Genomic DNA, 14,725 nt, shown 5'->3' with positions numbered 1-14,725 from the left:
AATCTTATCCAAAATTTTAGCAAATAGAATGAAACCAATCTGACATAAGATAATTTTAGAAGAATAAACAGGTTTTGTTCCAGGAAGATTAATTCTAGATGGGATACTCATTATTCAAGAAACATTACACACAACCAATTAGAATAAAATGGCAAGCATGTTCATGAAATTGGATATTCAGAAGGCATATGACATGGTTGATTGGAGGTTTTTATGCAAAACACTTGAAGCCTTTGGATTCTCTCACCAATGGATTAATTTTATATACCAATGCATCTCAACAAGTAAATTTTCAGTTCTTATCAATGGATCACTTGAAGGTTTCTTTGAGACATCAAGATGTATTAGACAGGGAGATCTCTTATCTCCGTTCCTATACATCATCATGGCTTAAACATTTGGCAAAGCAATTTCCAAAGCCCACTCAGATGGTAAAATTAATGGTATTTTAGTTACTGAGAATGTTTCTAATATAACTTATCAACAATATGTAGATGATACCATTCTACTAGGAGAAAGAACAATATCAGAGGTACGAAACTTCAAACTAATCATTCAATAGTATATGGAAGCATCAGGGCAAAGAATAAATGCTGGAAAATCAGAAAAAAATTTCATTAATACTAAGCCTGAAAGAGAAATCCAGATTTGTAATATGTTGGGGTATAAAAGAGGAACATTTCCATGTAAAAACTTGGGAATAGAGGTAGAAAAAGGTAGTAAAACTAATAAGGGATGGCATAATATACTTGACAAAATGGATAAAAAGATAGGAGGTTGGAAAGATAAATGGCTAACAAAAATAGGTAAAGTTATAAAGATCAAAGTAGTCTTCTCAGCCCTCCCAACATACCCGTTGTCTTGCTTACCTCTTTCTAAAAATTTGAATAAGAAGATGGAGGCAAAACTCAGGAACTTCTTTTGGAATGACAATGAAGATCACAAAAAATTGGCTCTTGTTAAATGGAAAAAATTATGTAAACCAAAGGAATGAGGAGGTCTCGGTATCAAAAATTTAAGTTCGCAAACTAAAGCATTAGGGGCCAAACTGACTTGGAGATTATTCATAGAAAGAAATCATAAATGGGCAAAAATTATGTATAATAAATACTTAAATGTATCTGACCCTTACCCTTTGTTTAGAATGAGGAACCTTCCTAAAGGATCCGAAAGCTGGAATTTCATAGTTAAAAGCAGACCTTTGATTAGTAAATATCTCACCTAGGATGTAGGTAATGGGGAGGAAGCTCTCTTCTGGGAGGATTCTTGGGATGGGAATGACCTAGCTGATCTTAAAGAACAATTAGTTAAAGTTTGGGGGTGTAAAGTCTGTAATTATATAATAAAAAAAGATATTAATGGCAGTATAAGTTGGGAATGGAAAAATTTAGATAATATTAACTTAGACCCACCAGTAAAAAACAAGTGTATGGAGACATCATTTATAAGAGGAAAATAAAACAATTAATGAGAAATGACAAACTCATATGAGCAGCATCAAAAGATGGAAGGTATAGCATGAAAAATGGCTATAAAGCAATCATTCAATCAAAGATGGGAAGAAGAGTACACTCCCCTTAAACTTTGTTGGGACTCTTCTTGTCTTCCAAAGGCAGGTTTCTTTTTGTGGACCACCTCTCAGGATAAGATTCTAACTGCTGATAGACTAGAAAGTTGGGCATTGAGGGGCCGTCTAGATGTGTGTTATGTAAGAATGACAATGAAGACACTGACCATCTTTTATATAGATGTTCATATACACAAAAGTGTTGGGAATGGCTTCGAGATATGTTGAGATGGATTGCGCCATTGCCCAAAAATCTGAATGAGCTACTTAAGGGTTGGCCCAAAGACAATAGTAGATGTATCTATGGTAACATCTGGAACATTTGCCCTTCGATTCTTGTTTGGGAAATATGGAAAGAAAGGAATAGAAGAATATTCTGCAATCAAGAGATAATGGCATGTGAGATAACCAATAAAATCGAAGCATGCATAGTTGAAACATTAAACTCTCATCTTAGAAAGATTCCAATAGAGGAAGGATCATTTATAGAATGGGATGGTCTTATGAGAAAAAGTTGGAAAAACCTAGTCAATCCCCCGATGATGTATCAAAAAAAAAAACAAAGAGGCTACAAGCAAATGTTGCTCGAATCCACCCCCAACAAGATGGACCAAATTAAATTTTGATGGAGCTTCGAGAGGCAATCCTGGTACTGTTGGGATAGGATGCATCATTAACAATGAATCTGGCAAGTGGATCGCTAAAAGGGCTAAATTTATAGAATCAACCACTGACAACCTTGCTGAATTAGAAGCCCTTCAAGGTCTTCAAATTTGCCTGGAGCTCAGCATTTCAAAACGTATTATTGAAGAAGATCCGCAAATTATCTTAAATGCTATCAGAAAAAGGGAGACACCGAATTGGGTTCTAAATTTTAAATTGGAAGAAGTTCTAAATCTTCTGGACCATATCGAAGAGATTCAGATTATGCATATTTTTCGGGAAGGTAATAAAGTAGCAGATTTGTTAGCAAATAAGGGAGTTGACGGAGAAAATTGGTTAGTATTTAATTGTAAGTAAACTAATCAGAAAGTTAACAACAGCATTAAAAAATGGGATAATGTAAACTTTAGTCATATAAAATAATATAGTATATATCATACTAGCTATTAATATAAATACATATATATCCGAGCATATAAAGACATTAAAAATATAGATATATTTGAATAATGTCATGAATAAAAGAGAAAATATTAACACCCTATAGTAATCAAAGGGGAGGATGGAAAAGTGGGAAAAGTGTGTTCAAAACGCTAATAGATTTAAAAATATAAATTAAAATAATAAAGTTGAAGTGTAAGAAAGAAATAAAGAATCAAATCTATCAATTAAAGTTAGAAACAGAAAAATAGAAAAAGAATCTATCGGTAATGATATTCCACCTCGAATACAGCTAAACTTGATTGGATAAATCGATATCACTATCTTAGAAACTACAAACATGTATAATCATTTAAAGGAATAGAATAGTAAAATTGATAAGCCAAAAAACTAAGTATACCAATGCATAATAAATTATATATAAATAAAAAGAGAAATGCGATAAATATGTATTAGAAAAGGTAATATTGTTGAAATGCTTCATTTTACCAGGTTGGTCTAACACTACTAATATTTGTGGAAAGAAAGATATATGTGATTTGCAAGCTAATAGAAGGGTTATTGCAAAAGATATAAGAAGCTGTGAGTAGACAAAACAAATACTGAAAGGAGATTAATTGTGCATGGCAGAATTCGTGTTAATTTTCATATCTCATCATATTTTATTCATTTAAAAACTAGGGTATGCCCCTTTTAAATTGTATAATATAGGACTTCAGTCCCGGACAAGACAGGAGGTTTTCTTACACTGTTCTTTCCTACCAATGTCCAGTTGAATGGAGAATTTTGTAATTCAATTTAATTTATTCAATATAACACAAGGCTTCGGCCGTTTACTGATCAAAAAAATAAAAAAATAATATATTATCATGATTTATTTTGGTTAAATAAAACATATGCTGAGATTATTTGATATGATTTATTCATCCTTATTATTTATTAAACCTTTCTCTTTGGAGGAGAATGCCAAAATTAGGGTTCTAAAAAGGGAAACATGGCAATCCTCCCCTCCCAAAATTGCTTGTCCTCGAGCAATGATAGTTTATGTAAATATTTCTCTATAGACTCAACATATTAAAATACTAAGTATATGAAGTGTACACAAAGTAAACACATGAATGCATGAAGGCACAAAGTATGCACAATGTAGACACCTAAATGCATGAAGACACAAAGCATACACCATGCAGCCACATGATTCATGAAGACTAGAAGCATACATGATGCATGCACATATTGCAAGTATTGTTTTATTAATCAACCCTTATAATCTAATAAGTTGAGGCTAAGAAAATGTGATTTATTATTATACTTTCGGTTAAAATCCTGCCCAAGGGAACACAAGTAAGCATATATCTAAAATATGAATATACTTGAAACAACTTTATAAAGATTAGAGTTAAGAATAATTATTTCTCCATTAATTAGTACATTACTTATGTTCTATGTTCCCCGGGGACGCGTACCCGGCCTAAAACCCCCCGTTTCGGAGACGAGACGTCCCGAGGACGGGGGGACGGGTATGGGACATCCCCCAGCCGTCCCCAAATTCCTTTTTTGTAGGGGATGTCCCCGAAACTTGGGGACATGGGGGGGACAAAAGGGGGACGGCCAGCCATCCCCGGTACGAAAAGGGGACGGCTAGCCGTCCCCCGACCGTACCGGGTACGGCCGGCCGTCCCCCTTTTTTGCAAGCTCAAAACATTAAAAAAATATTTGTTGTGTCTTTTTTGGTCGGCTAGTGGGCCCCACTCCTCCAAAAACCCTAAAATGCATATAACTCAACACATTTAAATTGTTTTAACCATTCTTTGGTTTTCATTTTATGTTGCAGCTGGTTGAAGTTTTCATTTTGCAAGTAGAGGAGGTAATAGTTTTGCTTCCAAGAGCTTGACCAAGGGTTTGATCTTCTATTTTGTCCACCAAGTAAGTATAAAACTCTTTGTGCTTTCATCTATCATTTTTTTAATAAATTTGTAGCTTCCAAAGTCTGATTTTTTTTTTTTTCATTGTTTCAGCTCATATATCTATTCAATTGCATATTTAAACACAATGAGCAGCAGTGGGAGTACAAGTAGTAGTAGTGAAGAAGAAAATGTAGAGGTTGATGTTGTTAGTAGTGACACTAGGCAAAAACCCAATCCTAAAGCTGATTTGTTTAAATGCCCTTCCGACATTATGAAGAATTTTGCAAAGGGTCCTTTCAATAGGAAAAAACCTCTTCTCCAATATGTCACACCTAGGCCAAAAGATAAAAAGAATTCGGGAGGGACTAGGGTGTGGGATTGTCATGTTTGTCTTGATAATTTTAGGGGCAGCTATACAAGAGTGAAGTCACATTTTTTAGGTGTTACATGCCAAGGAGTCAAAGCTTGTCCTAACCTAACCGATGAACAAAAATTAGAATGTCAAAGATTGCACTTAGAGGCTGAAATGGAGGGAAAAATTTGACAGTGACATCACCATCCATTCTCTCACAATCATCTAGGCATATTTCATCCGCCATTGGTACTAGTGGCAACCCTAGTGGGTCTAGAGGGAAGAGAAAGATAAGTAGTAGTGAGAAGGGCTCGGTGGAAAGTATGTTTAATGCACAGGCAAAGGAGAAGTGTGAGGCATCCATTGGTAGATTCTTTGTTGCTAATGGTATCCCATATAATGCAGCCCGTTCCACTTATTATAAACAAATGGTGAAAGATATTATGAGCATGAATTCCTCATTTGTGCCCCCCAGTGAGCATAAGCTACGAACCACTATCCTAGATGAAGAGTATTCAAAGGTTGCTTTATTATTTGAGGATATGAGACGCACTTGGGTTAGGACAGGTTGCTCTATTGTGATGGATGGGTGGACCGATGTTAGACATCAGCCACTCATCAATATCATTGTCACATCCCCTGCTGGCTCTTATTTTTTGAGAGCTATAGATTGCTCAGGAAAGAAGAAGGATGCAGATTTTCAGTTCACCATTTTGCGAGATGCCATAGAGGAGATTGGGCCCTGTAATGTTGTACAAGTTATCACAGATTCTGCACCTGTGTGCAAATCAGCAGGTTTGATGATAGAGGGTGTTTATAGGCACATATTTTGGACCCCTTGTTGTGTTCATTCCTTGAACAATGCATTGAAGGACATAGGGAAGATTGAATGGGTGAAGCAAGCAGTGCTAGAAGCTAGAGAAGTGCAAATGTTTATTTGCAACCACCACACTTCACTTGCTCTATTCAGGTCCTTCTCTAAGAAGGAGTTCCTCAAACCAGCCGAGACAAGGTATGTCAATTATAATTATAGTTTACTTTTAGTTTGTTCTAACTTTAAGTTATTTAAAAAAATTATTTAAAAGTTTACTTACATGTGATGCTTTTTGTTTTAAATTTTAATCATTAATGTTTAAGTTTAAATTTTTAATTTTTAATTGTTGCTATAGGTATTGCACATATTTCATCTTGATGGAGAGGATGATTGAGGTGTATGAGGCCCTTCAATTGATGGTGGTGAATCCAGAGTGGGGACGATGGTAAAAAAATCAACGCACACAGACAATAGAACATGAACAACAGAACTTATATTATTATTTGCAATAGTAGATGAATGATTTACAGTGATCCAAGACGGGATATAAATACTACCGCCGAACCTTCCCGAAGGAGTCCGTCGGCCACAAATATTCTATCCGCTACAAACTATTTACTGACGATGTCAGCTACAGAATACAGAAACACCGCCGGACATCATTCCGTCGGCTACAGAACACAGAAACACCGCCGGACATCATTCCGTCGGCTACAGAATACAGAAACACCGCCGGACATCATTCCGTCGGCTACAGAATACAGAAACACCGCCGGACCATCGGCTACAGAATACAGAAACACCGCTAGACCGTCGGCTACAGAATACAAAATACCGCTGGAACCATCCAGTCGGCTAATAGCTCTGTCATAGCACCCATTGTTGATGTCATTAGATATGCTGATACTGATGCTCCTAGTTTAGGAGAGATCTATGAAACTATTGACAGCATGTTGGGTAAGATGAAGAGAATTGTTGCGGCAAAGGATCCTACATTGGGCTTTTATGAGGAGCATATTAGGCCTATTGTGACGTGGAGGTGGAACATAATGAATACCCCGCTTCATATGGCAGCATTTGCTCTAAATCCCAAATGGTATGCACAGTTGGGTGGAAGGGGCCTCCCATGTGATGATCCTGAGGTTTTGGATGGCTTCACAAAAGCAATTGATAAGATGTATTCAGCTCAAGATGCCTCTACTCTTCGTGCACAGTTCCTTGACTTCACCAACCTTCGTGGCCCAAACTTGGGTAAGCCACAAGCAAGGTTGGATAGAGTTGTTTTGGCACAGAGGGATCCTATTGGATGGTGGACTTAGCATGGGAGAGATACACCTGAGTTAAAGATACTTGCCGGTCGCCTCCTTTCACAGTTTGCTAGTTCTTTAGCTACAGAGAGGAACTGGTCCACATATTCATATATCCACTCTATCAAGAGGAATAAACTTACCTCTAAAAGAGCGGAGAAGCTAGTGACAGTGCATCATGCTCTTCGACTTGCCGATCGCCAGACTCCAGAGTATAGGCAGACACCAACTTTGCGATGGGATGTTGAGCCTGAGAATGTGGCCCAGATAGATGAGGATGACATAGCACCAGGACTGGTTGGGGTTCCATTAGATCAGACTATGCTTCCTGTGGAGGATGACAGTGAGGAGGATTCTGATTTTGATGCCATGGATTAGTAGAGGCAGAATAGGAGCAGCAGTCTGCTTCATTTTCTATGTTTTGCTTTTTATGTTGAACATGAACATGATTATGATACATTGATTATATGATACTTATTACTTTATGGCAGCCTATAGCTTTGGGCGTATTTTGATTTTGATTTTCAGATTTATGATTTATCATGCTTATCATTATGAGTCTTATGATATTGACAATGGTTAATAACTTAATGTTCATTGTTCAGTGTTCTCTGATATTGTATTGATATGCATTTTGAGAATTGGATACTAAAATAGTAAATAGTAAAATACTAAAATCGGATATTATTTCATAGATGGCATTCAAATGTTGTATGTTATGGTTCTATAATGTTTAAATGACATGCTTTGTGCTTAGTTTCATATGAATGACATGTATATTTACAAATTTCAATGTATATACTATATTTTAAAATTTTCCTATATATATAGCCGTCCCCGTCCCCCCCCCCGTCCCCAAAATCGCCAAAAAAATTTGCCGTCCCGAAAACCCGTCCCGCCGTCCCCGTACCGGAAACTTGGGAGAACATAGCTTATGTTTATTTCTTATGAGATCAATATGTATGTATTGGCTAGGTCATCTAGGGTTAACCAAGAAGACCTCATTAAAGCTTGGGTAGATTTTGGATTCCTTGTTTAAGGCTTCTCCTATATCTCAATGGGTGCTCGCCTTCCCTCATCATGTCTAGGTACTATACCATACAAGATTATTAGGACATTATGTATGCTGCTACCTACTTGTGATGGCCCCTTCTATTAGGAGGAGCTAAAATGATCCTAGGATGTAAATGAGTATCTTTAGAATGTTATTATTGGTTATATTAAACAACTTGTAACTATCATAACCTCATACAATCTTTAATTTGGGGAGATTATACATAATTCCCCATGTGTCAAACACCATAATGGATGGTGGATTTATAACTACTTGAGTATGGACGCAATCTACGTGGGCTCCAACATCATCCCAATGTGAGTGATTTACTCCTCCCCCTATGCACAATTCCTATCCACTATGTATTGACACAAGAGATCTTATAAACTTATTCACAAATTATCAATAGTAATTTGATTATATATGTTTCCCAAGTAGACTTGATATAAGTATTGACTATTTATTTGATTTAAATTATCATATATAATACCAATTGTAATGTCTCCTACTTGTACACCTAAGGAGAGCATGGATTTACTTGTCGTAGGGTGCTTGACACCAGTACATCCTCTGGCTTTACTCTGCCTCTCCCTACACGATACCATCTATCAACTCCTAGGAGTAGAGTAAGAGAATAAGGAATTTCTTGTAAACGCCTTAATTCCTTTGCATTACACGTTAGATACATTCACGTAGAATTCATAGACTTTTTTAATAATTAGATTCTATTTACATATATTTATATATACCAACATCATGTGTGTATCCTAAATATTTGACCATACATAGGAAGTTCCATCCCAAACAGATGTATATCATATACCTTACCCCAAAATATGAATTTATATTTGCTTTATCTGATACACATAAATATCTGAATGTGATCTAGATTATCTTGAGCAAATATACTATTTTCAACATTTAAGGATAATAATTTTTAAGCATATGCTGATCGGGTGTCTCCATAGTTACGAGGGACGACAATCTTAGTTGACCGATTCTCCATTGTCGAGGCAAGGACTCCCGTTTATTTATTATTATGATTTTAATTTTTAATTATGGACACTTCCTTCTTGTGTTGGTTGTTAGTCTGCTACATTCAATGGAAACATGGGATGATGCCCTTTTATGATTTTGTATTCCACTTAATTTGAGTGATGTGAATAATGGGTCGGACCAATGGGAGCCCCCCTTGCAATTTAATTCTCTTCTTGTCTCACATCCAGAGGGCCATATAATAATTGTTTCAGTAGTATTTAATCTTTTCTTTTCTTCTTGTGATTGGTCCTTTGTTGTTTGATACATATTTTTTTGGTTGTCAATGTTTCTTTATAAAGTTATTCATTTGTTTTCCATCCTTTGTTATGTCCTTTCCTTTTCGGGTTTGAATTGTGCAGCTTGACATATATATTGGCAAGCATATATAACTGCCCTTTTTTATGCTTTGACTTATTTCCATGGCCTTGCTTTTATTTTGTATTTCAAATTACTATCCATGCATCTGTGTTCCGTTTGGTACTTTTTATTTCCTCCTTATGATTAGATGTCGCCAATGTGCGAATGATATCTTTTCGTGACTACTGTTCTCCTTACTTGTTTGATCCTCTCTTTTAATTGATTGGAATGTATTTGTTCCTCCTCCATTCATTAACAATGCTTAGCCCATTGGTGTATGGTATATCGCTCCAAAGTGGGTGGATGTATATATATGTTAATTCTGATATTAAGTGTGATATCTCTTCTTTAATTATCTGAGTGTTTATATGATCTGTTACCTCTCACAGCTATGAATGACAGTGCGGATTCACACTACCTATGTTCATAGTTAACTACTATTAATTAGTTATACATGCTACCAGTGAGCATATTATTTGCTATGCAGTATTCAAGAAATCTTAGTTCTGGTACAAATTACCACCTTATGCACCCTGCAATTTGAGTGAAAGAGTCAGTTATCAGCATGAGTGTCGATTTAGTTCCCATGAATCTCATGCAAGTGTATTCTCCGTGATGATCTTCCCAACATTCAGTAGATCTTGCACTGTAGCAATGAATGGTTAATTATTGTTGTATTGATGGAAGTGGCACTCTTATTGAACCTCTATTTGGAAATTATGAACAATAAAATAATGACTACTTCTAAGGTTGATAATCATATTCTTCAACAATGATATATTATTTTCTCGAGTGTCCCTTTGTTAGTTCTCTTAAGAGTTATGCAACTTTGTACTTTCAATTCCAATAACATAATTCTTCCTATCTTATCACCAAAATTTCGACACTTTGTCATCAGAATATGGTTGAAAAATCTTGTGAAAAAAATGATTGCCCTTGACCCAATCAATAGTTTTACTTTTAACTGGTATATATATAATTGTCGTCTCTGAATTGCGCCTACTAGTACAAATTCTGTATCATGTACTTTTTCAAGATAATGTGGGCTTATCTAATCTGCAGTATGTGAACTTCATTTCATTGTTCATATATAACGTATTCCATAGATTAATTGTTGTAGCTCCCAATAATTATTTAGAGGTGTGTAATATTGTTGTTGGTTGGTTTGATCTGAATTTCTAATTGTACATGGAATAATTAAATAAGAAAATATTTGATGATTGAAAAGATGGATTCTTTCTCTGCTTAATAGGATGGCAGGATCAAGCTCTGATAGCACTGTACTGCCCCTGATCATCTAGTACTCCATATTTTTTAGGTTTTATCTTCCCTTTTTGCAAAATACTTATTCTTCTCTAATATATTCTTCCTTCATGTGTTCTATTATTTATAGATATTACTAAGAATGGTGGCCAATGGTCATGTCCTTCAAGTATTAATTAATTGGTTCATTATAGTTACTTTATTATAAAATGTAATTAATTTATTTTTTATAATATGTATCTCATATTAATAATAGATCATTATAAATTTCATTATAAGATTTGTATATATTAAACTTATATTATTTATTTTTATATTTTCATATTTTAATAAATATTTGTTTATTTAGGTCTATTAAGAATTATACATATTTTACCTTTACATCATTAATATCGTAGATGATAACTTGATCATTATTTATTCGTTTTATATTACTTTAGTAATATCAATACTTTAATTTTATTATCATTAATACATAACATATTATCATGATTTATTTTGGTTAAACAAAATGTATGCTGGGATTATTTGATAAAATTTATTCATCCTTATTGTTTCTTAAACCTTTCTCTTAGGAGGAGAATGTCAAAATTAGGGTTCTAAAGTGGGAACATGACAATGTACTAGTTTGAAGGGTTTTCACAACATTCAAAAGCATGGAATGAAAGAGATATTGCTCCTCTTGGATGCAAACTAACGGGGTTCTAAAACAAAATATAGAAAATGTGTGACAAAGGTTTCCTCGAATCATTTAAAAACTAAAAAAACAACAAAGATAGATTGCAAAACAAAGATGAATGTTGTGTCTCATATAGCTGCAACAAATTTCTAGCAAAATCGATAATTAGTTGCAATCATATACAAAGGTTACGTGTAAGAAATCAGCTTGAACTAGATAAGGTATTCCAGACAAATACAAAAAATCCAACCTTTTGACATGAAATTTCATTACCCTTGCATAGATTTGCAACCACTCCAAAAAAGAACACTTTGAAATTTTCACATTTGAACTTGGCTTTGAGGACCCAAGGAAGGTATGAAGGTACCACCAAATCCAAATGTCCAAAAGCAGACATGAAATTTTTTAATAATGGGGGATCGAATGTTGGTGATCATAAAGAACAAGTAACTAGGTTAGAAGGTCAAACCGTCAAAACTTTGATCCATAAGACTTAGAGGAATTTCTAATCTGAAAGACTTGGAGGAATCTCTAATCTGAAAGACTTGGAGGAAAGCTAAGTTGCCGATTTGGGTTTAGGGACGGATTCGGGTTCGAGGTTTTGGGTTCGTGGGTGGGTTCGTGAGTATATATATATATATATATATATATATATGCATTATATACACACACACACACACATATATATATATATGCATTAAATATACAAAAAAAAATGCATTACAGTCCAAATGAAGGACCCTGCCTAGACCCGCAGCGAACTTGAGTGCGAACCCGGACCCGTGCGAACCTGGACTTGGATCCGAGCAGTAGGGTCCGAACCTGGTAACTAAGGAGGAAAGGGTAGAAAACCTGAGACACAAAAGGAAACAATAAGGGGAACAAAAGACACCTTCTTTATCATCCACTTAACAAGTTGAGAACTGGATAGACAATAAGTGAGGTGCTTCAATAAAATAATGCCTAACTTCCCAATCTGAATTACTTCAAAAAAAAATTTGTAAACAATATCGAGAGGCAGAGTAATGTTAAAGTGGGTACTCCAAAAAGGGGAACTACAGTAGGCCAACAAGAATGAGGATATTTGAAAGTTCAAAAGGAGAAAAGAATTGAATATTTCAAAGAATATTTTGGAGACCAATGTTCAAGGATACCAAAAAAGTGATTAAAACAAAGGACATGTCCAAAAGTCCAAAGCTTAATATATTTAAGCAAAATGGTCAGATTTTGGAGCTGTAAAGGAACAATGGAAATCATAAATTGGTTAAGGGATGTCCTAACCTCCACCACTGAAAGACATAATAAAATTTGGATTGCAAAGGATTGAGGTTTTGGGGATTGAAGGAAAGCAATATGAGGAGATGATGAAGTTTGGAATCCCCACAAAAAAATGACTTGAATTCAACAATAAAATGTCGAGGATTTTAGATCTTAATGTGATGGAAGTGATAGAAATAAAGGATCAAGTTTGACAAATAGACAACATAAAATATTCTAAAGCATTACCGATATTTGAACTTAGGATAAATGGCATCACAACCCTAACAAGTCCAATATACCAATCAATTTAACAAAATTTTAGGTTCAATTTTTTAGATTACAAAAGTGTATGCCACTAGTATTAACCCATTCAGCTCCACGCTTGGAATCTTTTTGAACCTTTTTGTAAATGTTGCAACATGAGGAGGACATACAAGATAACACATGCTATACATAGAATTGCTATAAAACAAAAAACACATTTATATTATCTTACATTGAAGCAATAAGAGGTAGGTTTCCACAATCATTGTAACACATGAGAAAACACAACGAAATATACAAATATTCGAACATGCCATTCTACCACTTAAGAAAACATTCTATCTCTTTGACATTAGTCATAATACTCTTTTATCTATTAAAATTCACAAAAAAAAAATGAAATTGTATGGAGGCTAATTGACAGACCATTAAAAGTTTTCCTCGTGCATGGAACAAATTGGACATCTATCCTAATGACTTTACTATAGCACCCAAACAAACAAAAATTATAGAATATTAATCAACTATAAACTTAGCATATGAATTTTATTCCATTGTTGAAACAAAAAATATTTATAAAACAATAATCAACAATAAACTTAACCTAACAACTATGACTAGTGTGAAGATGTTAGGTAAAACAAGAGTTGCATTTAGTCCTAAAGATGCCATAAAAGCATACTCTTTCTCCTTAGAGTCTTTGGTCCACCTCAATTGTGATATTAGCCTTAGTTCCACATCTTATGGGATAAAAGTGTGGTGTTTTCTAGCATTCCTTTATTATATGCGTAGCCCCCAAACTTGTGACAATCATAACACTTAATTTTGTATTTAATTGTAAATCAGAGTTCAAGGTTTCATTTCACTTTGCCCTTATACTATGCGAAAAGTGCATTCTTAGATTCCCCAAAACTAGACTTTACAATTTGAATCTAAATTAGATTCCCTACCAACAAATGCAATGACTACAAAAAAGTTTCAAATGACAGTGGCAAGAAAATGATAACTAAGCCACCCATATCATCTTTATCTATTGGCTTATTTGCAACAAAAAGTTGATCTTTTATGTCTGACATTCTAACTATATGCTTTAATTGTGGACTCCTAACCTTTTTAAAAATTTGACATTTGTATATCAAACTCTCACAAAGATCACCAAAAAAAGTGTCATTCCAAGCTTCTAAGACTAAGGCTTCAGAAACAAGTACTTTTAATAAGAAGGAATTTCCTTCGATGTTTATCAAAACATATAATATTTGAAGTTGTTTCAGTCTCCATTTCAGAGTTATTTTTTTAGGATTTCTATACACATGATAGTGAGTGTTTTAGCTCCAAAAATAAATTTTTGGTCTTCTAGGAAAACAATATTTTGAATGATGGCCATGACTATGCAACCTAGTTTTTAAATCAAAGCATTGTTGAAAAAACTTCAGACTAGCATTAAGTTTAAGAGTAAATGGAGGAAACAATTGCAAAAGATTCTAAATATGCTAGGTTTGCAATTATAAACTATGTAAAACTTTATGGTTCTTCCTTTAGTGAATTTGTGAAGCATTTTTCTACTTTCCCCATTTAAGAAAACAATATTTACCAATCTTATACAGGGATACGCCCTAGCTCCTGGACCCTTACATTCTCGAGATAGGGAACTCCCTAGGACAGGGGGACAAGGATGAAGTATCCCCCATTGTCCTAGAACGGTGTGGAGACGCCTAGGTGTCCCTTGACCATTTTGGGGGTATCTGTGTGTTCCTCAACA

The 14,725-nt window shown here is 34.7% G+C and overlaps 2 protein-coding genes across 3 annotated transcripts in view; one reads left to right on the top strand and one right to left on the bottom strand.

Moving 5' to 3' along the window:
- The window catches only part of LOC149551056 (protein TPX2-like), a 102,373-nt gene that overhangs the window by 67,245 nt on the left and 20,403 nt on the right, over positions 1–14,725 (bottom strand). The gene's annotated exons all lie outside the window — the stretch shown is intronic.
- On the top strand, positions 5,161–7,429 carry LOC149551057 (uncharacterized). The gene is made up of 3 exons (XM_089789516.1): positions 5,161–5,942; positions 6,100–6,189; positions 7,270–7,429. The coding sequence occupies exons 1-3, from the start codon at positions 5,254–5,256 to the stop codon at positions 7,427–7,429; spliced, it is 939 nt and encodes a 312-aa protein (XP_089645642.1). The 5' UTR covers positions 5,161–5,253.

Source organism: Cupressus sempervirens, chromosome 6, assembly GCF_028749045.1.
Source record: "Cupressus sempervirens isolate cs-2001-9-10 chromosome 6, ASM2874904v1, whole genome shotgun sequence".
Taxonomy (NCBI): Eukaryota; Viridiplantae; Streptophyta; class Pinopsida; order Cupressales; family Cupressaceae; genus Cupressus; species Cupressus sempervirens.
This window is presented reverse-complemented; position numbering and strand designations above follow the sequence as displayed.